General features: G+C 33.6%; 1 protein-coding gene and 2 pseudogenes across 1 annotated transcript; all 3 read left to right on the forward strand.

The window, feature by feature from the left end:
• The first annotated feature begins 473 nt into the window (after positions 1-473).
• Positions 474-6317, forward strand: LOC124104027 (olfactory receptor 4K17-like; annotated as a pseudogene).
• Positions 6318-9236: 2919 nt separating this feature from the next.
• Positions 9237-10199, forward strand: LOC124104028 (olfactory receptor 4K3-like; annotated as a pseudogene).
• A 13017-nt stretch (positions 10200-23216) lies between these two features.
• Positions 23217-24143, forward strand: LOC124104747 (olfactory receptor 4N5). Its single transcript, XM_046461839.1, has one exon. It carries the CDS (start codon positions 23217-23219, stop codon positions 24141-24143), a length of 927 nt encoding a protein of 308 aa, XP_046317795.1.
• Positions 24144-27843: the final 3700 nt, after the last annotated feature.

A 27843-nucleotide genomic window follows, 5' to 3' on the forward strand; every position in this document is an offset into this window, starting at 1 on the left:
TAGTTAGAGAAAATTCTCTGGAAAAAGACTGTGGCCTGACATAAAACAAATAGTTTTACAGAATACAGAACTCTCAGGTTTATCTAAAATATTAAGCTCTACATGCCACTTATTTATGTCTTATTAGGTATTGTAAACAAAACATACTGTTATACTTTTTATAAAATGGAAATAATTTATGTATCAAAATTGGAGATAGTTTCTTAAATTACACATTAAAATAGTTCATTTTCTTAAAATAAAAAATATGAAACATATAAATTACAAAAAAAATCCCAGGGAAAGGAATTTTTATTAACAGCATTCAGAGAGTTATAGTCTCTACAGTTCTGATTGGGAGGCAAGATAGTTGGTCCCTCATGTATTGCTCTAGAAAATACTTAACTATCTTTTGAAAATGGAAGTGACACTGAAACAAAAACTTTGTTCAAGTTTAGATATGAGGTATAAGCCAAAAGCTTACACATGAGACAATGCAAGAAGGTTCAGAGGAGAAATGGTAGGGTTGTGAGACTCTTAACCCAATTAATGAATTAACCCCCTGATAGGGATTAACTGGTAACTGAAGTGGTTGGATGTGGCTGGAGGATGAAGAAATTGGGGGCATGGCTTTGGAGTATATATTTGTATCTGGTAAGTAGAGACCTGTCTCTCTGCTTTCTGATCACGAAGTGAGCTGTTTCCCTCTGCCACACTCTTCCACCATGATGTTCTACCTCACCTTGAACCCTATGGAATGGAGTGTGCTGTCAATGGATTGTGACCTTTAAAACTGTAACCCTCCAAATAAGCATTTCCTCCTGTACAATAGTTCTTGTCAAATCTCTTAGTCACAGGAGAACAAAAAAGCTGACTAAATAAACCTTCAAGATTTATAGAGAAAAATGAAAAAAATATCCAATAACTTTATAGTAGGGAAAACTCAGCTATGCAGTGGGTGTTGTACTCTCTTTAATTCATGTCAAAATGCAATCCCCAAAGTTGGATGTTTATGGTGTTTTTCAATGGTACTTTAGGGAGATAATTAAATGAGCTCATTAGGGTGGGGCCCCTATGACTGTAGGGGTGACTTTATGATAATAGAGAGACAGTGCAGTGACCAGCATCACCTTGGGACTCTGTACAGTGCACAGCAGGAAGAAGGACCTCACTAGGTGCTGCCACCCAATTTTGAATACCTCAGCCTTCAGAAACAAAAGCTGAATTCGTCCTTGTTTCTTCATAGATTTTTCAGGTCTATGATATTCAGTTCTAACAGCAGAAACTGCCACTCAAAAAATCATAGATAATTTTTTAAAAATAGAATAACTCAATGAGCATTTTTGTAAGAAATCTCTTAGAAGAAATCAAGAATAAACTCTTTCTAGGAGGAATGAGTTGGGAAAAAGAAGTGTTCACTCCTCCTTGAAGTTATTCCCACCAAGGGATAGATTTGTTTTCACCAACCCTTGCATGTGGATTGTTTTGAATTTAGCCAGTGCAATTCAACAAAAATGTTTTGTACCACAAATCTTTTCTTTCTTTGTCTGAATTTATCTTTCCAAAGTGGCATTGCCATTTAAAAATTATAATTTTGTGCTGCTGTCATATTTTAATATACATAGAGCTATAAAAATTGAAATGGAAATAGGTATCAGTATTGGGATGCTACTAAAACAAAAATGAAAACATATAGCATTGGATTTGTGGCCAAGCAACAAAGGCTGGAAGGCTAATGTTATGGTTTATATATTAGATGTCTCCCAAAATTTCATGTATGTGATAATTCAAGAAAGCTTAGAGGTGAAATGATTGGGTTATGGAACCCATTACCTAATTAATGCATTCATCTACTATTAATGATTTACTGAAAGCAGGTTTGAATGGAGGAGTTGGGTCATTGGTCCTTTGCCTTTCAGATATTAATTTTGTCACTGAAGAATAGGTCTCTCTCTCTCTCTCTCCCTCTCTCTCCCTCCCTCCCTCCCTTTCTTTCTCTCTCTCTCTTTCTCTCTCTCTTTCTGTCCTTCTTGATGACCATGTCCTGAGCCATTTTCTTCTGCCACACTCTTTTTGTCCTCATCTCAGGTCCCAAAGAATGGAATCATCCATCTATGGACTAAGACCTCTAAAATTGGGATCCCCAAAAAACTTTTCTTCCTCTAAAATTTTTCTTGTCAGGTCTTTTGGTCACAGTAGCAAAAAAGCTAACTAAAAACAGCTAGTGAGTAAAGAACTAGTGATTCTTCAACAGCAGTAAGGACAGTAATATTGGAAGATGGAAATCTTTGGACCTGTTATATCATAATAAAGTGTTAGGCAACACTCTCTCCAAAATTAATATGTCATATGAAAATGCATATGCACTTTTTTTTGGAGATTTTGACTCGTTTAAACACTTCACATACTTTGAATTACCTTTTTTTTAAAGAGAGAAAGAGAATTTTTAAATATTTTTTTTGTAGTTTTTGGTAGATACAACATCTTTATTTTATTTTAATTTTTTTCTGTTTTTTTCCCTTTTATTTTTATTTATTTTTATTTTTTTATTGGTTGTTCAAAACATTACAAAGCTCATGACATATCATCTTTCATACATTTGATTCAAGTGGGTTATGAACTCCCATTTTTGCCCCATAAGATAACAAATAACCCTATCAACAAATGGGCCAAGGACCTGAACAGACACTTCTCAGAGGAGGACATACAATCAATCAATAAGTACATGAAAAAATGCTCACCATCTCTAGCAGTCAGAGAAATGCAAATCAAAACCAACCTAAGATACCATCTCACTCCAGTAAGATTGGCAGCCATTATGAAGTCAAACAACAATAAGAGCTGGCGAGGATGTGGGGAAAAGGGTACACTTGTACATTGCTGGTGGGACTTCAAATTGGTGCGGCCAATTTGGAAAGCAGTATGGAGATTCCTGGGAAAGCTGGGAATGGAACCACCATTTGACCCAGCTATTGCCCTTCTCGGTCTATTCCCTGAGGACCTTAAAAGAGCATACTAGGGATACTGCCACATCAATGATCATAGCAGCACAATTCACAATAGCTAGACTCTGGAATCAACCTAGATGCCCTTCAATAGATGAATGGATAAAAAAAATATGGCATTTATACACAACGGAGTATTACGCAGCACTAAAAAACTACAAAATCATGGATTTTGCAGGGAAATGGATGGCATTAGAGCAGATTATGCTAAGTGAAGCTAGCCAATCCTTAAAAAACAAATGCCAAATGTCTTCTTTGATATAAAGAGAGCAACTAAGAACAGAACAGGGAAGAAGAGCATGAGGAAAAGATTAACATTAAACAGAGACAAGTGGGGGGAGAGAAAGGGAGAGAGAAGGGAAACTGTATGGAAATGGAAGGAGACCCTCATTGTTACACAAAATTACATATAAGAGTTTGTGAGGGGAAAGGGGAAAAAAAACAAGGGAGAGAATTAAACAACAGCAGATGGGGTAGAGAGGGAAGATGAGAGGGAAGGGGAGGGGGGATAGTAGGGGATAGGAAAGGTAGCAGAATACAACAGTCATTAATATGGTATTATGTAAAAATGTGGATGTATAATCGATGTGATTCTGCAACTTGTATTTGGGGCAAAAATGGGAGTTCATAATCCACTTGAATCAAATGTATGAAAGATAATGCATATGCACTTAAAGCCATTTTAAGCAAGTTTATGGTATGAGGTGAAGGAAATATTATGTATGCATCATAATCTTCATTGTGTTCATATGTTTATTCATGTTAAAAGTAATTTTTGCTGTTTATTTAATGTTTATTTTTATAACTGTACATAAATTATAATGATAAAAGTTAGAAATCTTCCAGGTACACACCTATACAAACACTAACATTGACCCTCAAATTACATTTCTAGAAATATATTCTTCACATACATATAGAATTTAGGTTTAATTATTGTAAAATAGAGTGGGATAGATAAAAAGTACATAGCCTGTATATTCCTAATAAAGACACAATTTTTTATCTTATACAACTGTAAAGTGAATAGTAATCTGGCATTTAAGGATTTGTTAAACTGAATGTTAAGGGAAACATTCAAGAAATATTGTAAGTAAAAAAATGAGGTAAAATATATTATGTAAATTGTTTTTCAAGTATATGTTTAAAAAGGGGAAAAATGCTTTTTTGCACTTATTGAAATAATCATGTGATTTTTATCCTTTGTTTTTTTAAAATATGTATCTAATAGAAGAAAACTTACATGGATTGGGCAAAATTATTTTGAATTTGACTTTAAAAGGACATGAAACGAAAGTAAAAATTAGACAATTGGAATTACATCTATCTGTCTGCCAAATGAATCAGACCAGACATTGAACCCTTGAGGCTGCACATCATCTTTAATAACAGCTCGATTTATGGATGTTCCTTCTGGTAATTCTCCAGCCTCCTTAGCAGACAAAAGCAGATGAGGTAGAAGCCTGTACCAACCAGTGAGAGCAATCCTCTGAAAACAAGCAAGGTGCCCAGGCTGCAGGGCAGCACAGGGCCAGTGGTTGTCCTGACCTTAGAGTACCTGGCACTCTCTAAAACCTTGCTCCTGCCGTAACTGCCTATTTTTAATTTTAGATTTATTTTTTGTTTCCATATCCACTTTTTTCCATCACAATTTGTTGAAAATCTCTTTTCTGAATTTTTAGTGTCTTATAATCTTTTGGCTGTTTTTTTTTATCAGTATGTTAATGTGTTTGATTCATCATCTTAAGAGGATCATTATGATTACTGTTCTTCTACTTGGTCCACTCTGTCATCATTTTCTTTGCATATATACCCAGTAGTGAGATTGAGGGATGTGATAGTTTCAACTATTTTTTTTTAAATGAAACTCCATATGTTTTTCCATAATGACTGGACTAATTCACATTTTGAAAATGTGTGCAACAGTTCCTTTTTCTCTATATCCTCACCAGCATTTTTCTTTTTCTTTTTCTTTTTAAGTAGCCATTATTATTGCAGGGAGTTGATATCTCATTGTGGTTTTAATTTGTATTTGCCTGATGGCTAGTGATGTTGAACAGTTTTTCTAAGTATGTTGGCCATTTGTATAACTTCTTGTGAGATATGTCTATTGTCTGTCTTTTAATCTGTTAGTCTTTTTAATTTTATTGAGTGTTTGGAGTTCCTTATATATTCTAGATATTAAACCATTATCAGGTTTATAGTTTATAGTAGGTTATCTCTTCACTCTGTCAATTGTTTCCCTTGATGTACAGAAGCTCTTTAGTCTAAGGAAATCATATCTATCTACTTTTACTTTTGTTCTCTGTGTTTTGGAATTATGTTGAAAAACCCAAAGGAATGAAAAAGCTTGGCCACATTCATGGTATGAGTCATCTCTTCTTTCTCTCCACAGCTCATCCAAGAGCAGGCAACATGGCAAAGTCCTAGGAACTATTAAATCAGTCTTCAAGGATGCAGAGATTATTCCCTTTGCATTCTTATTAGCTATCTATGTTGGAACTGTACTAGGTAACCTTCTCATGATGGTTACAGTGTTTTTTACCCCAAACTTGAACACCCCCATGTACTTCTTCCTAGGAAATCTCTCTTTTATGGATATGACCTTTGCCACCCCTAACATGATCATGAACTTGGTTTAAAAAAAAAGATTATTTTCTTTTGCTGTTGTTTCACTCAAATATTTCTTCTTCATGTGATGGGTGATGTTGAATGGTACTATTTTTTTACATGGCCTATGATAGATATGTGGTCATTTGTAAGCTCCTACACTATATGACCATCATGAACAAGAAACTGTGTACTTTGCTTGTAGTGATGTCATGGTGCTCAGGTCTCATTCATGTAGGACTTCTGTTAGTCTTTGCAATAAACTTGCCTTTCTGTGGTCCCAATGTGGTGCACAGCATTTTCTGTGATCTCCCTCTAGTGAGCAAACTAGCATGCACAGACAGATATTTTGTACAGATAGTCATTGTTGCCAACAGTGGCATGCGCTCCATGGGTTGTTTCCTTATTTTGCTTATTTCCTACTGTGGCCCTCATAACCATCAGGAGATGCTCTTCTACTGGGCAGTCCAAAGCCTGTTCCACTATGACATCTCATATCACTGCAGTCATTCTCTTCTTTGGTCCATGCATCTTTATCTATGTCTGGCCCTTTAGCAACCACTCCATGGATAAATTCCTTGCTGTATTTTATACCATTATCACCCTTATCTTGAATCCACTTATCTACACTCTAGGAAACTAAGAAATGAAGAAAGCCATGAGGAAATTATGGGGAGTTTTGTGAATTCCAGAGAAGATACTCAGATTAAAAATATTAATTGAAGAGAAATAGTATTTTTCAAATCTTTAAAAGTTTCTTTATAAGAGAGTCACTAGAGTCATATAGAAGTAAGCAAATGAAGAAAATTTATGAAAGTCAGATATGCTAACATACTTTGATTGATCTATATAGCATTAATAGATAAATGGTCATAGATTTTTAAAATGATGTTGACTGGATTATAATTGTCAAAGACCTACTTGTTCTTCCGAGAAGATTGGTAGATACATACTTCTTCCCAGTATTCTGATGGCTAGATAACTACAAGAAGATAACTCCAAGGAGAAAGAGGCACACTCAAAATACCATGATTTAAAAATGTCCAAATCTCATTCTCAATAATTTAGAGAGGCAGACAAAAATTCATCAGGGATAAATTAGATGCAATTCATATTTTCAGGACACCTTTTTAAAGTGTTTAAAAAATTTTAAATTAGACAATTTCTGGGCCATTAAAAAGTCTCAATAACTTTTCAACTATTTGTCACTCATATTTGTGCACAAATGTTCAAAGGTTATTTACAATAGCAAATAAATTGGAAACAATACAAAGGTCCCTCAGGATATGAATGGGTAACAAAGTAGTGGTGTTTAAGTATAACAGAATATTACCCAGCAATGAAGAGGAATGCTCTGTTGATATAAACAACATGTTGAATATCAAAAACCATTATGATGAGTAAAGTAAGTCATATTTTTAAATGAGTACATGCTACTTCACTTTATTCACATGAAGCTCTGGCATATGCAAAGTTAGCATATGAGTGGAGGTTGGTGGTTGTCTGTGGAGAGAGAATGTGTACAAGAACTGCAAAGAGTTTCCGAGGGATAAAGGAGCTTTGGGGGCAGAGGCACATGTGACTATCTAGATTGTAATGACCATTTCATGGCTGTATACATGTATCCACACTTATAAAATTGTACATTTTTAATATGAGCAATTAATTATATGTAAATCTACTACAATAAAGTTATTTTCAAGCCTAGCAGGTCAAAATAAATGTAGTTTAAAATTGCATCAATGTACTTAAAAAAATACCCTAAAGATGTTTTAACAATTTGGCATAAAATACACACCAGTCAGTGTCTCATGTAATCATAGAATAAACTGACTCAGATCTAGTCTTTTGACCAAGATTCCCTATTGATTCAGACAATCTTGACATGTGTTAGGGCACTGTATCATTTTGTTTGTGGTCATGTATCACATATGACCTTTCTGGCAATTGGAAATAAAATTTTTGTTTAAATATGATTATGTATATAGAGTTACAGATCAAGATCACAGAAGATACTGCCTAAGTACTTATTGATCCAATGAATAACATTTTAAAACTTCACTAATTTTTAACATGAATAACATTTAAAAACTTCACTAATTTTTACCTTTGGGCTGATTTGCATGAATTTTTATTTATCCGATTTCAAGAGTATATGCAACATTTGGTTTCACTCTTAGAAAGAAGATTCCAAAAGAGTTTTAACTGTTTCCATGTTTGTGCACTGAGCATAAATTAGAAAAATTGGGGGAAGGCTTCAGGTGGTGAATACAGGTCATGCTCAGGGAGAGCACATCCACAGACACTGTCACAAGCACACTTCAGAAGAAGACAGAATCTGCTCTAAGAGAAAACTGTGTGTTTAGTAAATCATTCCTTTTATTTGATTTTCTTTAAGAAAATTCTTAAATTATTTTCATGCCTTTATTTTAAGGATGCCCCCTATGCCTGGAGATAAGAATACTTCATTAGCTTCTGACAATTTGAGAATCCATAGATTTTCTCCTCCTGTTCTGTTCCTAGTAAAATTTCTATGGTCTTAACAAAAATGCACACCACTTTAATTTGCAGTGCTTCAGAGATGCTCTTAGCAACATCTTTATAATTAAAGGTGAATAACAGATGTTCACTACTTAAGGTTTAACTTCACATTCACTCAGCACTAACCATTTGAAGATACATTTTACTTACACATTGATGTAATTTATTCTAATCTTACAAATAATATGTATCTGTGTGTGGAAAGAGATGGATTTTATCTTTCATATTCAAAAGACAAATATTTCAAAGTCAATGAATTTTACATCATCTACTGAAAAATTTTAAGGCAAATGTTTTCTATTCATAACTTTGTTATATGAAACTTTCAGAGTTCATTGTATTTTAATCTAAGTTTGAACAGGTATACAGTTTGGTTAATCCACTTGTATATGACTGTGCATTGATTATTATTTACTAATCTGTTTACTCTCTTAAATAAATCTCTTATATGTTGAAATTGATGATAAATTATGTTCCTGGTTTTGCATGCATCATAGCAAATGTATTAGAAGGTTGACTCAATTTTTATTTTACAGGGATAAATTAAAACTTTAATCTTATGATATCTTAACAAGATGTCCCAACAAGACTTGAAGGAATCACTACATATAGGACCAAGAAATGATAGGATCCTGTCACTGCAGTATCAGTCACCATCATATGAAATACGTTATTTAATTTTTGTTATAAAATGGAATGATCAGGAGTTTCACACTCAGATTTTTTTTTCATTTACTAGTGCATATAACCTATATTCCAGGTGAAACCATAATCATTGTTTAACTTTTCACCTTGCTCCTCTGCTTTCCTCACTCCTTTCTTATCAGAGCACTTGCTCGGCAAACCATTTGCATAACAATTCTATCTAAGTCCATTAAAGTCAATTAGCTTCTTTCTGGAACATAATGCCATTCATGATTAACCAAGATTTCTCCTTATAATCTGCCTTTTAATGTTAGAATAGAATTTCTATTAGAATGTGTTAGAATAGAACAGAATTTCAATGTGAATATCAAATTCTCAAAATTAAGTCTCCTTTCTCCTCCCACTAACTGCTAATCTACCTACTCTAGGTTATTTCAGGGAACACACTGAATAAAATGGATGAATCGGTCCACACTGTCAGAATTTATACTTGTGGGACTTGGCCACTCATGGAGTATGTAGGTCCTACTCTTCATGATATTTTTGTTACTTTACCTGATCACTGTATCTGGAAATATTGTAACTGTGACCTTAATCATCACTGACCCTCATCTCCATCCCCCCATGTACTTCTTTTTGGCCAAACTGTTCTTTGTTGATATGTAGCTGTCCTCAATCACCACTCCTAAGATAAATGGTCTTCTTGTCAGGTTGCATGTGCCAAATCTTCTTCGCCCATTTCACTGCAGCCTTTGAGATGGTGCTCTGGTGTCCATGGCCTATGACTGCTATGTGGCCATCTGCAAACCACTCCACTACTCCACCATTATGAACCTGCAAAGGTGCACTGGAATAGTGGTTTTATCCTGGACTACTTACTGACTTTGTGCAAGCAAAAAGTACCCGAGTACCTGGCTGTGATTGTGCAGCCTTTCTGTGGCCCCAGGGAAATAGGTAGCTTCTTCTGTGATATGCAACTGGTGATCAAGTTGACCTGCATGGATTCTCCTGACTTGGGAATATCAATGAATGTTAAATGTGACTGAGGCTGTAACTGTTTTTTCCTCTTGCTGATGTCCTGAATGTATATTCTTCTCAGTGTTTGCCAGAGATCTAAAAGTGGTGCATCTAAGGCCCTGTCCACCTGCAGTGCCCACGTGTCACAGTGGCGGTGATCTTTTTTGTCCCTTGTGTGTTCATCTATGTGTGGCCCCTCAATATCACCAGGTTGAGTAAATTTCTTGCTGTGTTTTATTCTGTTTTTATACCTCTTCTCAATCCAGCCATTTATACACTGAGAAATAAAGAGATGAAAAAGCCTCTGAGAGATTCAGGAGCTATTACATGGGTTCTAAGGAAAAGACTTTTGCCAGAAAATCATTGAATGTACTTCAAATTAAAAATACACTGACCTTATAGTACAGTTTGAAAATGAGATAATTGAGTGAAGAAGTACAAATTGTTCCATTCTGTAGACACAAGTATACATTTAAGGCAATTCACAGATTTTTCTTTTTTTTTTTTTTACATTTGCACACCACACATCTTAATATTGTGAATTATTTCCTTAATACCCAAACAAGAATGATTCTTCATTATGGGGATATTAGCTTGTCATTCTTCTTATTCCATTAATGATATGACAAGGACCTAAAATATGTTTGACATACTCATGTGTTCATCCTAATGAATAATTTTAATGAATGTGTCTTGAGTATTGTCTTAATTCCATTTAAAATACTTTATCTGGTATTTTAACATTTCCCTGCCATTCTTTGATTTTACTCTTTGTGAAAAGGAACTTCATTATTATTTTTTTAGAAATATTCTAACAGGGAGAACAGAACAGAGAAAAATGAAGAAAGAAGGAAACAAAATTGAATAACAATTATAATATAACATTAGACTTTCCTATGGTTTTGGTTTCATTAACACAAGTGAAATAAAATTAAATAATAAATTTAAAATGAATAAATAAAAATTATTCTGTTATCTTTTCAGTTTTTAAATCATAAAGACTAAATATATATTATTTCAATTATTATTTACCATTGGCCTAGAATCCTAAAATATAATATCCCTGAGGAGAGTGACCATGTCTTGGCATGTTAATTGTTTTTTTTCCGTTTAATCAACCTTATCATTTTTTAAAGAACATTACCACCCAACTAAAATGCCATCAAGATCCAATCACCTTCCCTAAAATCACTCCTTTAAACAGCTTGGCATTGGTGACCAAGCTTTCAACACAAGAGGCTTTGAGGAATGTTTCAAAAACAAACTACAATATTTGTTACCTAGAATTTCCAATTATATATTCCTCCCCCAAGTGAAATCCAATGCCCATACGCAAACTTGTCTGTGAATAATAGCAACTCTAATCATAAATGCTCAGAAGTAAAAACAGCACAAAATACTTACTACCTGGTGAATGAATAAATAAAATGTGATGTATCTATACAAGGAAATGTTATTTGCAATAAAAATAATCAAAAACTGATGTATACTAAAATATGTATGAATCATGAAAATATCACTCTCTGTGAAAGACCAAAAGATATAAATCCATTTGTATCCAATGTCCAGAATAAGCAAAATTTAGGGGCAGAAAATAGATTAATGATTATCCAGAGCTGTGGAAGTGTGGTAACATGTAATCTTTTGTGATTGTATCATTTAGTTTAGCCTAGTGACCTTAATATTCATCACACTGCAGCATGCATCGTTACAGGACACCAAATAAAATCTCATGTGTATTGTTATCACATTAGAAATGTGCTAAAAGGATATGTTTTTTGTTTTTTAACGTGAAAATATTCTAAAATTAGATTGTCATGTTTTGTTCATAATTCTGTGAATGTAACAAGCATAGGAACTTACATACAAATATAGGTGAATTTTATGGTATGGCAATTTTATCACAAGAAGATTTTTTTTAAAAATATCTAATTCGTAAGAGCACTCCCATGGGTCCTATCAGTACAAGAAAGCTATTTCTTGCAATTGCTGTCTCTTTCTCTCTTGTCAAGTCTAGTGGGTCCCAATGGTTTTACTGGAACTATAGTTATCATCATGGTGAAGAAGCCAGGCCAGAACAAAAGGTCCTCTGTCATCTGAAGCTTCTTTGAGTAGGGTGAAGTTCTAATTCTATTCAAGGAGGGAGTATGCTAGGTCAAAGCCTTCAGGATCATCCATTCAGGTGTACCAACAACATACTTCAGATGTCCAAGTTTTCTCTGCCAGGGCCCTAACCTGAGTAGAACACACATACCTGACCAAGTATAGATGTATTTCTGCCGCTATATAATTGTATTAGATATTCAGTAATGCTAGTAAATATCCCTTTACCATGGGAAATAAGTACCTTTTTGGAACTACCAAATATTTCCTTGGGACTTTACACTGGCCTTTTATATACTCGTTTGTGGCCTTTTATGCACTATTCCTCTACAATGAGCCAATACAGCTTAGCAAAGAGCAAAGAGCTCCACTGTGGGAATAGCGTTTCATTTTTAAACCCTCAATTGATTCCCTGCAGTTGTGTTATTTACAAAAGAATGTTTTGCCAGCAGAGCTTGGGGATGCACACCTATAACACCCGCCCGGGAGGATAAGGCAGGAGGATTGTGACTTCAAAGCCAGCTTGGACAACAGCAAGATCCTAAGTCTTTAAAAAAAAAAAGACACATTAAAAAGAAGAAATGTTTCCCATATTACTTATTTAACAATCTTTAACAAGCAGGCCTCCTCTCTCTTGTTCCAGGGCTGGGGTCCTGTCTTCTACATTTACCACCTGCCTTCCAAGGTTCTTCTCATTACTAGACATGTTACCTTGGCTCATGTGAGAGGTAGATGTCATGATAGGATTAAAGTATATTCACACAGTGAGATGCTATCCAGTAAGAAAAATAGAACAGATACACTAACCACAGAGATATCTCTAAAGAATTATTTATGTTTAGAAGAAGTAACTTAAAACAAAATGAAAAAACTATGAAATTTTATTTTATACAGATTCAAGAATAGATGAAACTAATATGTAAAAACAGGAATGAAATAGCTATCATCTCAGGTAATATTGACCATAAAAAGCTCCAAGGAAATGCCTAAGGTTGAGAGAAATATTTTATAGTTTGATAAATGTGGTAATTTCAGATATATGTATAGGAGAAAAAAACTTTCATTCACTTGAATCTGTAAATTATTTCTCATATAGTAAGAGGCATTAAAAGTAGACTGGAAAGAAGAAGCAACAGCAAAAAATTAAATGGTTTAAAATAATGTTCAGGGCAGTATCTTTCAACAGTACAGTCAATTAAAAAATGGCACATGGTAGATATAGTATTAATTATTAAAAAGCAGTGTCTTTTTTTTATTCCTTTACCACAGACATATTTTGTAAAATCTCCTCTAACATAGTTTGCAGCCAGCTCAGCATTCTGATAGCCAGTGGCTAATTATATTTTCCAAGGTCAAATAGGCAAAGGGGGAAGTTGGCTGGGTTTAATAAACATCTTGTTATTTCTTAGTGTATTTTAATCTCCACTTTTGCCTTAATTTGTACTTTGCCTGCAATTTTGCTCCATTATTATATTTAAACTAATACTGCCTTATAATTTCTAATTTGCTATTTTCCTTACAGCCAAATAAATTTCAATATACCAATAAATTTTTCATTTTTAATGCTTTCCTTTTGTACTAATACTATGGTTTCAATAAAGTATCATGCTTTATGATTTAGACCACTGCTTAAAATACATTACTTTTGTCTATGTTTGTATATGTATATCAAATTTCCATCCAAACTGAGAAGTAGAGTCATCAAAGAGAGAAGTCTTTTCCTGTGATTAGATAAAACTGCAGTCTTCTTACTTGACCAGTTGGGGTGTTCAGCAGCTCAGGGAAGTGGGTTTCTACAATTTCATTGTGAATGAACAAAGATGAACATGTAACAGAAACAAGACCAGAGGGTCAATTTATCTAAAGATATACTGATGATCCACGAATAATAGAGTTTGCACTTCATGATCCATTGTCGAACGGGGGTAGATGACTTTGGTTTTTTAGATTTAGTTTTCTCCTACAAATCATCTGCTTCCTTCTTCAGTACTAAGGTGACTTTTATTTTTAGAACTTAAAGAATGGTTTTGAGTTATAATTATTAGAGTTTCTTTCCCTGGAAATGATGAAACAAAATTTTTTTAATGATCAAAAATCTATCTAAAAATGAAATGAAAAGAGAAAAATGAATGAAGAAAACGTATATGTATTATTTAAGTAAATAAGTTATCAACCATATTTTCTACTTTTATGTCTTATTATCATAATATCACATCTCTAACTCTAGAATACCTGCAATTTTACCTATTTAATCATGCAATGTTTTCTAATAGGACTGTGGCCTAATATAATAGATATCATATCATTGTATCCAGAATTCTCTGGATCATCTAAAATTTTAGGGTCTATTTGCCACCTAGTCACGTCTTGTTAGCTATCCTGAAAAAGTAGATAATACCTTTTATAAACATTGAAATAATTAATTTATCAAAATTAACTAAAGATGCTGTTTTTAAAATTATAAACTGAAATAGCTCATTTTACTAAAATCAAAAACATTAAACATGAATTACAAAATAAAAACCATTCTAGAGAAAGCAGTTTTTTATTATCAGTATTTAGAGACATGTAATCTTTAAGTTCTAATTGGGGAACAAGTTAGTTAGGCACTCATGTATTGCTCCAAAAAATAGTAAACCCTCATTAAAAAATGGCTGTGACCCTAAAGAAAAATCTCCAAAATTTTCAGGGCAGAAAAACAAAACTCAAGGATTTCATTTTGGAAAAATGGCTAGCTTTGCTGTGGGTGTTTGTACCCTCCCTAACTCATGTCAAAGCTTAATCCTCCAAATTTATGTTTACATATTTTGCATTAGGGCTTTTGGAAGGTAATTAGATAACATCATGAACGTGGGGCCCTATGACTCTATTAGTAACTTTAAAATAATAGAGAGACCCAAGTTAGCAAGATTGTTCTGTCCAAACATGCAATGACTGGCACCACCTTGGTAGTTTTCAAAAATCCACAGCAGCAAGAAGCCCCTCAGTAGGTATATCACCCCATCTTGAATACCTCAACCTTCAGAAATATGAGCTGAATTGTTCCTTGTTTTTTATAAATTTCTCAGGTCTATGGTATTCAGTTCTAATAGGAGAAACAGACCAAGATACTTGTCACTCAAATTAAAGAATCACAGGCAAATTTTAATACGATAATTCATTTATTATTTTTTTAAAAGGAAATATCTGAGAAGAAATCAAGAATACACTATCTAGACGGAGCAAGTTGAAAAAAAAATTTGTCTTTGAAGTTTTCCCATCGAGTGATAGATTTCATTTTTCTGGTCCTTGCATGTGGACTGTTTAGAATTTAACCCATGTTAATTCAGCAGAAATATTTTGTACCACAAATTCCTCCTTTCTTTACCTGAATCTTTCTTTCAATGTGACATTCTCATTTAAAAAAAATTATTTTGTGCTACTGATATATTGTGATCTTCATGGAGTTGAAAATATTTGAAATGGAAATAGTAACAGTTTAGGGATGCTGCTGTAACAAAAATAAGAATATATGGCATTGGCTTTGAAAACAAACAACAAATTCTAGAAGTTTAGTGAGGAAATGATTGATGGGTCTTGAAGAGTCATAAAGAGAGTACATTGTAAGATGGAAAGCTTAAGACCCTCTTTTATCATAATGCAACACTGTTACCTAAATTAATATGTCATATGAAACACTGGCCAGAGCAATTAGACAGACGAAAGAAATTAAAGGCATAAAAATAGGAAAAGAAGAACTTAAATTATCACTATTTGCAGATGATATGATTCTATACCTAGCAGAACCAAAAGACTTTACAAAGAAACTATTAGAGCTAATAAATGAATTCAGCAAAGTGGCAGGATATAAAATCAACACACATAAATCAAAGGCATTCCTGTATATCAGCGACAAATCCTCTGAAATGGAAATGAGGACAACCACTCCATTCACAATATCTTCAAAAAAAATAAAATACTTGGGAATCAACCTAACAAAAGAGGTGAAAGACTTATACAATGAAAACTACAGAACCCTAAAGAGAGAAATAGAAAACATACACTTGGATTTGAAGATAAGGCTCAGTCATTTTTTAAGCAAGTTCATGGAAATATTATACATCATGATCTTTGTGTTGTTCATAGATTTATGCATGCTAATAGTCCCTTAGCTATTTATTTAACATTTTTTGTTATTATACATAAATTGTAACTCAGTAAAAGTCAGATATGTTCCAAATCACACATTTTCATAAAAATCAACCTTGATTCTAAACTTAGATTTCTAGGAATATATCTTCACGTAAACATTTAGATATTTAGATTTAATGATTATAAAATAGATTGGGATAGATAAAAATTTACACATAACCTATATATACCTAAATAGGAAAAAATTTTATATATATTGTATATTCATAAGGTGAATTGTAAACAGGAGATATATAACTGAATGTTAAAAAGGAAAACTTTCAAGATGATTTGTAAGTTAAAAAATGAGGTTCAAAATATTACATAAAATAATCTTCAGGGGTATGTTTAAAAGGAGGAATTTTTTTTCTGCATCTGTTGAAATTATCATGTGATTTTCATTCCTCATTCTTTTAAAATCAAATAGAAGAAAGGTTAGAGAAAATATTGAATGAAGTTGGATTTGGCAAAACTGATTGGATAAGTCCTAAAAAGCACAAGCAACATCAACAACAGAAATAGACATATGGGGTGACACCAAAATAAAAACCTTCTACATAATAAAGGAAGTTATCAACAGAAAAAAAAAATACCACCTACAAAATGGGAGAAATATTTGCAAAATATGACAAGGAGTTATATCCAAAACATGCAAGGAAATCAAAGAACAACAAAAGCAAATATATAAATAACCTGATTTAAAAATAGGCAATAGATCTAAGTAGACATTTCTCAAAAGAAAGCATGCAAATAGCAATAGGTACATGAGAACATATTCAACATCAGTAATGATCAGGGAAATACAAATCAACAGTGGTTTACCCCATAGTCATAGTTTTTGTTTTGTTTTCTTTTTTTTTCAAAATAAGTAAGGTGTGACCATTATGTGAAACAAACAAAAAAGAAAGAAAAAAAGAAATTGTGCTGGTATCACTTAAAAAAATCATTAATACTAAACTGTCTTTGGTGTAAGATTAATACACAGGGAATACTAATGTGCCCTATTTCATCCTTTGGAATGAGAATGTTTACTTTGTAAACATTGTGTCACTGAATATTGAATATGTGTAACTTGCTCTTGAGATTTACAGGGTCTCACAGACAAGAATTTACCATTAGTCTCAGGAGAGTCTCTGTACATGGATAATGCTGAAACTGTTAAGACTATGAGATTCTTGGTGATGAACCAAGTGCATTTTGCTCTGTGAGATGGACACTTTTGTGCAAGGAACAGAATGCTATGGTTTGGATATCAGGTGTCTCTATGAATCTTCTTTTGATGCAGAAATGTTTGGAGATGAAATGATTATTATAAGAGTCATAACCTAATTAGTTATTCCTAGGTTGAATGGACTGACTGGTTGATAACAGTAAGCAAGTAAATAGTATGTAGATGGAGGAGGTGGGTCAGTGGAGTATTCCCTGGAAGGATGCATCTTCCCTGTGGCCCTTTCTCTCTCTCTCTCTCTCTCTCTCTCTCTCTCTCTCTCTCTCTCTCTCTCTCTCTCCTTCCTGACCCTGCCATGAACTGAGCAGCTTTCTTCCACTGGATCCTTTCCCCATGATATGTTGCCTCACTTTGGGTGCAGAGTAATAAAATTGAATATCTATGGGCTGAACCTCTGAAACCATGACCTCTAAATAAACTTTCCCTCCTCTAAGTTGTTCTTATCTCTGGTTGAGTATTTTGGTTACTGAAACACAAAAGCTAACTAAAACAAATTTATACCAAGTAACAGAAAGGAATAAGAAGTTCTGGTGTGCTAATGCAGTGCTATAGATAATGTGCTATAGATAATGTATTGGACATTTCAGAAATCTGGATGTCTTTGGGAAGTTTGCACCATAAAGAAATGATAAATGTTTGATGAGAGAAATATGCTTGTCCTGATTTTAGCATTATATATATATGATGACCATCTATGGGCTGAACCTCTGAAACCATGATCTCTGAAAACTTGATGTCCAATTAATATGTACAATTTTATCTTTTATGTATCAGTTCAAAATAATTAAATTATATAAAAAATAAAAACATCAATAAAACAGTAATTAAAAAACAATAAAAGAGTAATTGTAAAAGAAAAAAACATACCTGAACACAAACACAAACATGTATTTTTTTTTTTAATGCTGTACAATTGCCTCAGAGAAAAAAGTTCTCATCAGGGAAAATTGTGGACAAGTTCAGATTTGTTATTCCTTTTGACTAATGCTAAAGCACTGTGGTAAATGCTGAGAGGTGAAATGCCAGGAAAGTCTGTAATTATATTTAAAAATGTAAAATTTAAAAAATGAGTTAAAATTAAAACAAAAGACTTTGTCTTTCCAAGGCTTTCAATCACTTTCTGTCTTCCTTTCTTCCTCTCTCTTCCCCTTCCCTCCTTCTTCCCCTTTTCTTGTATATCCCACCATGACTTCATGGGTACCTCTACAGTTGTGGGCACAGTTACCTTTTCTCTTCACCTTTGCTTCTACATTTTCATGTGTGTTTTCAGTTCTTTCCTCCATTATTTCATTTCTAGCTATCCTGCATTTCTAACTTTTTTTCATTCTGTATTTTTACCCTACTGATGGACTTTTATACAAGATTAATGACATGCATTCAAATTTATATGTTTGTAGCACAGACTCAAAAGGGAAATAAATTGCTACAAATATTAATAACATTTTTCCATCTTTTGTTCACTTTTCATCATCTCCTATTGCACTCTGGCTAATATGGGTATAACTTATGGATATAAATTTGAATAAAATTATGCTTGACCATGTATTGTATTTATATACAATAAAATATAAAATTAAAATGCCTTCCTCTAAGTTTAATGACTAAGCAATGCCAAATTTTATTTTAATAGGTAGGAAAAACTGAAATAGGAGGTTTTAAAATTTTTCTTCTACATAAAATTCTTTAATTGAGAAATAGAAAGAAAGACATGAACTACCGAGCTAAACAATAAGTAATTATAAATAAAAAATAACAATATATTATTTATTCTTTTATTTGAGAGGTTATGGGCATAGACCAACTGGTCTATAAGCCACCATGAAGATCTTTATTTAAGAACAATAATTCCTGAAAAATCTTTTTTGAGCATAATATATTCTACCTGACTCTTTTGTTCCCAAATTTATACAAATAATAACATACTGATTTTTGGCTTAGTCCTACAACTTAATTTCTTAAAGATGAATGGCTTCTCATTACACCCATGAATTGTATAAGATCTAGAATAACCTCCATAGGCTTACTGCTTTCATTTTGCCTAATAAACACAAGTGTCGTTCCATTATCTGTACAACTGTTAAAATGTCAAATTCAAAAACCTAACATGATCCAATTGGGCTTTCACTGGCACATACTTTGACTACATAATGTTCTCTCTCTCTCTGTCTTTTTTTTTCCTTTTGTTCTGTTTGTAGTCAACATCCACTAATTCCCATTGGCAGTGCTCTACAGGGTTAAAGTAGTTAGTTATAGAATCCCAATGTACATTCTCTATTGCATCATAAATTAGAAGAGTGGATTTCAAAATTCATAATGTTCCAACATGAGAACATATATTTAAGGACAACTTCTGGAAAGATCTGTTAAGCTCCCTTTCAGTCCCTGGGAAGTCTGGGAGTAGCAGTGAACTCCTTATAAGGTGAAATTTTTCTGTTTTTCTTTATATTTAAAATAAATGAAAAGAAGGAAGAACTAGAAAAAAAATAATATATTTGTCTGGGATATCTGCTGCCTTGAAATTCACTGAGAATAATGTTGTAGGAACAGAGCAATGGTGAGCTCTAAATTCAGATGTATAGAACTTTCTATCTTGACCTTTAAATAAAGTTTCTGCCATACCTAAATGATTAAAAAGTGAAAATTCTAGAAGGTTAGGAAGATTCACCAACTAGATCTTAATTTGACTTTAATACAAATAATTGATCCCTACCTCACTTAACCAAAGGTAAACAATCCACTACTTCAGAATTGTTGGAAAAATGAGCATTGAATGTAGTGAAATTATGTATGTAGAAAAGACAGTGAAAAATACTTAAGTCTCAAATAATGTGGTCTAATGGGAGGAGGAGAAAAGAATAAGCAAGACAGCAAATGAGGAAAAGAAGAGAATAGAGGGAAAACTACAAGGAAAAAAAAGGGAAAGAAACAACAAAATTGAAAGCAATGTGAAAAAATACTTATGAATATATGATGATAGAATTAGCAGAAGGACGAAGAAAGAAAAAGCAGCAAAAGGAAATCAATTGGGAATGATGAAGGAGAGAGGTGATAGGATAGTGATTCTGTCTTCAAGCCCCTGGCTCTAGAAGATGGACTAATAGCTACCTACTTATGCACAATCTGGCCTGCAGATGCTGTGCAACTGAATTCTGAAAAAGAGTAAAGGATATGAGCTCCCCTCTGCCTGTAGCAGGTGAAATGACAAGGAAGGCTAGAGGTGGTAAAACCTTCAGGCTCCACCTTAGCCCACACTAACATAACTTCTTTGTCCTCCCTGCCTGAATACTCACTTTAACTTGTGACACCCATTGTTTGAGCCTGTTCTCCAGTCTCTGATGAGCGTGATTTGAGAACCTCAGGAACATAAACGAGACTACAAGAGGGTAGGAAGTAGACCAAAGACTTGGGATGGTATGGAATTCCATCTGTTGGGTGACAGGGAATAGATACATACAATGGAAAGTAAATAAAGGAAGAGTGAGAGCTACCTGTGTCTTAGAATTGTGAACCTCAAGAAGCACAGGTGATCAACTCAGGTGAGCAGTGGATGCACCAGATGTAAGTACAGGAGGGGAGCTCCCAAGCTCACTGTCCTGGGAACAGATTCTGCAGACAGTGTGAAATGTGGATATGGAGGTGTAAGTAGGTACAGAGAAGGCACCTCCCTAGCTACTTCTAAGGATATCAAAGGCATTATGTCATATTTCAGATTTCTTAGACTCACTCTATGTGTGCTATTGCATGTGGGATTATGTGTTTGTGTGTCTAAATATGTGCTCCTGTGTTGTGAGTACTTGTTCTATAATATTTAGCTATTAGTTACGAATGTTACTAATCACATAAAATAAATGTTTAGATATTTCCTCACAGGTGTGTTGTAAAATATAACACACTGCCTAAGTGTCCCATGAGGTCTTTAAGGTCTTTTGGATCTGTTTATTTTTTATTCTTTCACTCACTTTTCCCTTCCCATCTCATCTATATAGTGATGTCATTAGTAATTTATATTACATTTACATTAGTATCACCCCACATTTACTTAATAAATATTTTTCAATATTGATATTATTAGCACATCATAAAACACAACATTTAAAATGCACTATTTAATCATAGTTTATCATGCAAAAATCATCATGATATAATTCTAGAACACTTTCATAAGGCTAAAATTTTCTCATATATGTCGTGTCAATCTTCATTCCACCCCCTAAACCTAGGCAATCATTATGCTACATTTCTTCTAAATTTTCCATTTCTGGAATTTTTAAATATTGTTTTTTTTTTGTGACTGTCCCCTTTAACATAGTGTAATGCTTTTTCTTTTTATTCATGTTGTAGCATGTGTATTTCATTACTTTTCATTGCCAAATTGCATTACACTGTGTTGGTGGAACTTCTGAAAAGTAAGCATTACATATCATCAAAACTCAGTGGTACTACTTATATGTCACATGGCAGCAATTAGTTTTAATTAGTAATGATTCATCTTTTAAGTCATCCACTCCAGTACTGAAATATACAGTCTAACAATGTGTGAGAATTTATTTGTTATTAAATATTTGTACAATTATACTAACACAAAATTTACAACATATTGGGAAATATAAGATTTTTCAAAAATATAGCTTAGAGTGACAAAGAAAGAAGGTCCACTATTATTAATCACCCCAATTAAATATGTTGTGCCCCCTCCCTAGAATGAATATTCTACTTTGCAAACCAGCATATGGACTACACCTTAATTCTCAATTTCTCTAGCATAAATATTTAGAAAAACATTACAGCCAGAAAAGGGGAAATCTTTTGAGAAGCAATACCATGATTTGTTAAAGTGCATAAATAAAATTGCACCAATAGATGAACCATTAATTAATAATTATCTAATTAGTTGAAATGGAAAAATACACACTCATAATTTTCCCTATCACTTGTTAATAAGATAAAAAGAGTACATTATTCATAAATTTAAAACTTTTATTTTTTTCTTATCTCTCAAATGAATATGTTACAGTATATTTCCATCTGGCCAATTCCCACTCTACTATGCTTTAATATTATTAGCAGGGATAGATAAAATATTTTATATATTCTGATGAATTTTTGTATTACAAAACAATATTTGTGAGAGAGATGGATATCATTTGACTAACATTCTGAGATTTGAGGAAATAGATTAAGCAAATAAGGCTGGGTGAATATTAATTAGAATTTAAGAGCAGGATATAGTGCAGATATAGGATTGGCACCCAGACCATGGTTAATTAAAGGAATCCCCTAAGGCAAGTCACATGTACAGATTTTGCCTGGGATCCTGATGACCAGTTTAGAGGGAGAATGCACAAAGGACAACAAAGCAGAGCAGAGAGTTGCAAACCAGCAATACATAAATTCAGAAAACAGAAAGATAGCAAGCAGGAACTCAGGCTTGCATAGGACCTGAATAGAAAAGCAAGTGCAAAAACATTTTGTTTTTTGAGGATAAAGAGAAGGAACCCAAACTTGGCCAATAATCTAACAATTAGAAATGATGAAGAACCATTAACAACAATAATAGGCCTATAACACCACCAAAAGGACGACCTTGATAATGGTTAAATTTTCCTTTAAATGGGAAATTTCTAACATACCCCAAGCAAAACGTCCCAGGGTCCTACAGAAGACAGTTATGTAGAAGCACATGTTAAAAGGTAAATGTGCATGTGACTAGAAAAAAGAGAGCCTTAGTGAGAAATTAGGAGAATGATAGAGGGGTTGATCCAGGACACAGAAGTCTTATGGGGTATAAATTGTATTTAACTACGATGTGTTGGCTATGGCAAATATTGCTTTTATCTGGTGTGGACCTGTAAAACAAAAGATAAAGTGTTTCTAACAGATGACCTCTGTTTTGCTTTTATTCTGCAGAATGAGAAGTGATGGAGAGAGGGAACAGCACAGTGGTGACAGAATTTATCCTCCTTGGTTTGACTCAATCTCAAGATGCTGAGCTCCTAGTCTTTGTGCTAGTCTCACTTTTCTACATTGTAATTCTCCCTGGAAATTTTCTTATCATTTTGACCATAAAATCAGATCCTGGACTGGCAGCCCCCCTCTACTTCTTCCTGGGCAACTTGGCCTTCCTGGATGCCTCCTACTCCTTCATTGTGTCTCCCAGGATGCTGGTGGACTTCTTCTCTGAGAAGAAGGTGATCTCCTACAGAGGCTGCATCACCCAGCTGTTTTTCTTGCACTTCCTTGGAGCAGGAGAGATGTTCCTCCTTGTGGTCATGGCCTTTGACCGCTACATCGCCATATGTCGGCCTCTACACTATGCAACAGTCATGAACCCCAGGGCATGCTATGCATTGCTGTTGGCTCTGTGGCTTGGGGGTTTTGCTCACTCCATTGTGCAAGTGGCCCTTATCCTGCACTTGCCCTTCTGTGGCCCAAACCAGCTGGACAACTTCTTCTGTGATGTGCCACAGGTCATCAAGCTGGCCTGCACTGACACCTTTGTGGTGGAGCTCCTGATGGTCTCCAACAGTGGCCTGATCACCTTGCTGTGCTTCCTGGGCCTTCTGGCTTCCTATGCTGTCATCCTCTGCAGAGTAAAGGGACACTCCTCAGAAGGGAAGAGCAAGGCTATCTACACTTGCACCACCCACATTATCATTGTGTTCCTCATGTTTGGACCTGCCATTTTTATCTACACCCGCCCCTTCAGGGCTTTCCCAGCTGACAAAGTGGTTTCTCTCTTCCATACAGTCATCTTTCCTTTGCTGAACCCTGTAATATATACACTTCGCAACCAGGAAGTAAAAGCTTCCATGATAAAGTTGTTAAGTCAGTATGTGGTTTGCTGAATAGTATAATAAGCAAAACAAAAAAGAAGAAAATGCAGTTTGAATCATTTAAATCATACCCTCATTCATGTGCTGAATCTATCATTTAGCAAAAACTATATTAAGCACTTCCAATTTTCTTACATTATTCTAGGCACATTGATGAGACAGGTAAGATTCTAGGTCTCCTGAGGTTGCATTCAAGTGTATAAAGACAAGTAAATCTATTAAAATTATCAGAGAACTGTTTTAGAAACTACTGTCATAATAAGAAATTACTATTCTCATAGGAATTATGGGTGTGGGTAATGCAGAAATCATTTAACTGCAGTCTCCAGTATTCTTCAACCATAGCTTAAGATCATGAAAATAATCCAGAAGTATCCTAGCACTACTAGATATCATGGCAAAAAAATGGAAATTTTGTATTCTGTAATCTCTGCCCACTCCCCTCATTTCTCAATATAAATCTTGTATAAGTAAATTAGAAGTCTTTAGAATATGTCAGGTCATTTTTAAAATCCTGGAACTTAATAGATAAATCCAATGTAGACTAAATGGCTAAATACCAGCTTTAAACCACCAAACCTCTCTGTTTAGAGTAAGGCAGAATTTGTCAATTTGACTCTTTTGTCATTTAGGGCCACATAATTTCATGTGATCTGTAAATTCTTTTGCAGTTCCTTGATATCTACTTACTATAAGGTACTTGTAGTATCTTCTTCATTGTAACAAGAAAAATTATCTCTGCATATCACCATATGTTCTATAAAGGGAATATTTTCCTCAATGAGAAACATAGCATTAGGTAATTTACTTCCAGTATATTGATCTCATAGTGAGATGAATTAACCTTTTCTGGGGAGAGCAGCATAAACTGGAGCACATATAATTAATAATTTTTAGTAAACAACATTCATGATTTAATAAACATTTCTACAAAAACAGTAAGTTTGAAATCTATGTGTAATTGAAGTCCTAATAAATAGGTAAAAGGGAGAATGGGAAAGAACAATATCTGAAAAGGTAATCACCAATAATTTTGACAAACTTGCAAAGCCATCAACCCAGATTAAAAAATGTGAAACAAAAAACAGAATAAACAACAAAAAAGAGAGAGATAGACATATTAATGTAAGACACATAAAAATCAAAAATAAAGAGAAAATCTCAGGAAAAACTTAGATGAGGAAACACAAAGAAGCAACAGCAAGATTGACCCCTTTATCCACAACAGGAACATGAAAGCCAGAGATGGGGTGATATATTTAGGTTGCTGAAAGAAGATAATTCTCAGATATGTATGTTCAAGGGATTTTTAAAAATTCTTTAAATGAGGTAAAATAAAGATATTTTCTTGTTGATAAGTGAATGTTACCTGCAGATTATGTAACACATATGTGGCTTAACATGCATCAAAAGAAACTACAATTCATTATCAAAAGAACTTTCAATTACATATTTCACATACTCTAACTGTGCTTTAGTGACATTTGTCTATTTCTTTATGCAGTTTTCTACTTATTTATTAATTTTTACCACTTTTCACTGATGAGATTTTTTTTAGAGAGAGAGTGAGAGAGAGAGAGAGAGAGAGAGAGAGAGAGAATTTTATTATTTATTTTTTAGTTTTCGGCAGACACAACATCTTTGTTTGTATGTGGTGCTCAGAATCCAACCTGGGCAGCATGCATGCCACACGAGCGCACTACCTCTTGAGCCACATCCCCAGCCCGAGATTTTTAATTAAATTTATTTTTCTCTGATACATAAAAACTTACAGATAGTACACATTAAGAGTGTACCATGGGATGGTTTGATACGTGTATACGTTGTGTAATTTTTAACTCATGGTAAAGGTATCTATACATTTTTAAAAATATTCAATTGATTTTTTAAAAATACATGACAGCGGAATGCACTGCAATTATTATTACACATATAGAGCACAATTTTTTTATATCTATGTGTATAAAGTATGTTCACACTAATTCATGTCTTCACACATAATGATGTCTATCACATTCCACCATCATTGCTAGCCCCCTGCCCCCTCCCTTCCCCTTCCACCCCTCTGCCCTATCTAGAGTTCATCTATTCCTCCCATGCTCCTCCTCCCTATCCCATTATGGGTCAGTCACCTTATATCTGACAAAACATTCGTATTTGCTTTTTTTCCCTATATTCTTATTTGTCATTTCTTCATAGTAAAACTTTCAAAATAATTTCTTCCAGCTTTTTGAAATGTAGAGTACATTTTTGTTATCTAGAGTCATACTATGGTTCAATAGCACAACAGAGCATCTTGCTTCTATCTCACTGTAATATACTACCCCTTATCAACCTTTTCCCATTCCTCTTAACCCTACTCTCCCCAGCCTCTGGAACTATCATTCTACCCTTTTCTCTTTCCTGATGTTAGAAAAAAAATGTTTACAGTGTTTCTTTCGATCAGCATGATGTTGGCTATTATGGGTTTGTAATATAGCCTTTATTGTGTTGAGACATATTCTATGTAGATATAATATTTTTGAGGGTTTATTTTTATCATATTGAATTTTACCAAATGCTTTTCTGCATCTATGAGATTCTCATATGGCTTTTTCCTTAAGCCCATTGATACATTTACAGAATTTTGTGTGTTCTACCATGAATAATCAAGAAATATACAATGCATCATGGATTCAGATGTGCTGTTGGATCCTGTTTACTGGAATTTTCTTGAAAATTTTTGTATCTATGTTCATTATGGATATTGTTCTAAGTGTCCTTTTTGTTATATATTTTTAACTTAGTATTGCTATCAAGGGAGGCTAGTTTCATAGAATTAGCTAAGAAGAGTTCCTTCTTTTTCTATTATTTTCTTATAGTTTGAGATAGTTGATATCAGCTCTTCTTTGAAGTTTTTGTATAGTTCAGCAGTGAAACCATCCAGTCCTAGGATTTTGCTTGTTGGAAGTCTATTACTAATTCAATCTTGGCTTTGTTAATTTTCTGGGTTTTTTTTACATTTCAATATCACTATGATTATTGGTTTGTTCATTTTCCATGTCTTTACAGTTCAATATCACTATGTTATATGTATGTAAAAATTCATACATTTCTTCTGGATTCTAAAATTTATTGACAAATACTGTTCATAGCAGTCCATGATTCTCTTTTGTGTTTATTTGCATTTGTTTTAGTATCTTTGTTTGTAGGTAATCTCTTTTTTATCTTGATTCATCTCGATAAAAATTGTGCTTTTTAAAATGTATTTTAAAAGCAGCTCTCCACTTTGATAACTTTTGTATTCTTTTTGGTCTCTCATATGTCTCTCCTCTGATCTTTGTTAATTTATTTTCTTTTTATGAATTTTGGGCTTTTTTTTCTTTTCAACATTAGATTGTTTACTTGAACAATTTACCTTTTTTGTCATATACACTTATTGCTTTGAAAGTTATTCTTAGTACTGCATTTGCATTATTTTGTGTTTTGATATGCTGTGCTTCCTTTTATTTTGATTTTTTAGGAAACACTTAATTTTAAAAAATATTTTCATGTGTTGTTGTTCATTCAAGAGCAAGTCACTTAATTTTCATGTATTTGTACTATTTGTAAATTATGTGTTGTTGATATCTAGCTATTTGACAGATTCCATTGTGGTCAGAGAAGATATATGATATTATTTTAATATTTTTTTAATTTATTAAGATTAGTTTTGTGACCTAACATATTGGCC

The sequence above is a fragment of the Marmota monax genome, unplaced genomic scaffold (assembly GCF_021218885.2).
Source record: "Marmota monax isolate L192 unplaced genomic scaffold, Marmota_monax_Labrador192_F-V1.1 WCK01_AAM20220418_F8-fsc00001, whole genome shotgun sequence".
NCBI lineage: Eukaryota > Metazoa > Chordata > Mammalia > Rodentia > Sciuridae > Marmota > Marmota monax.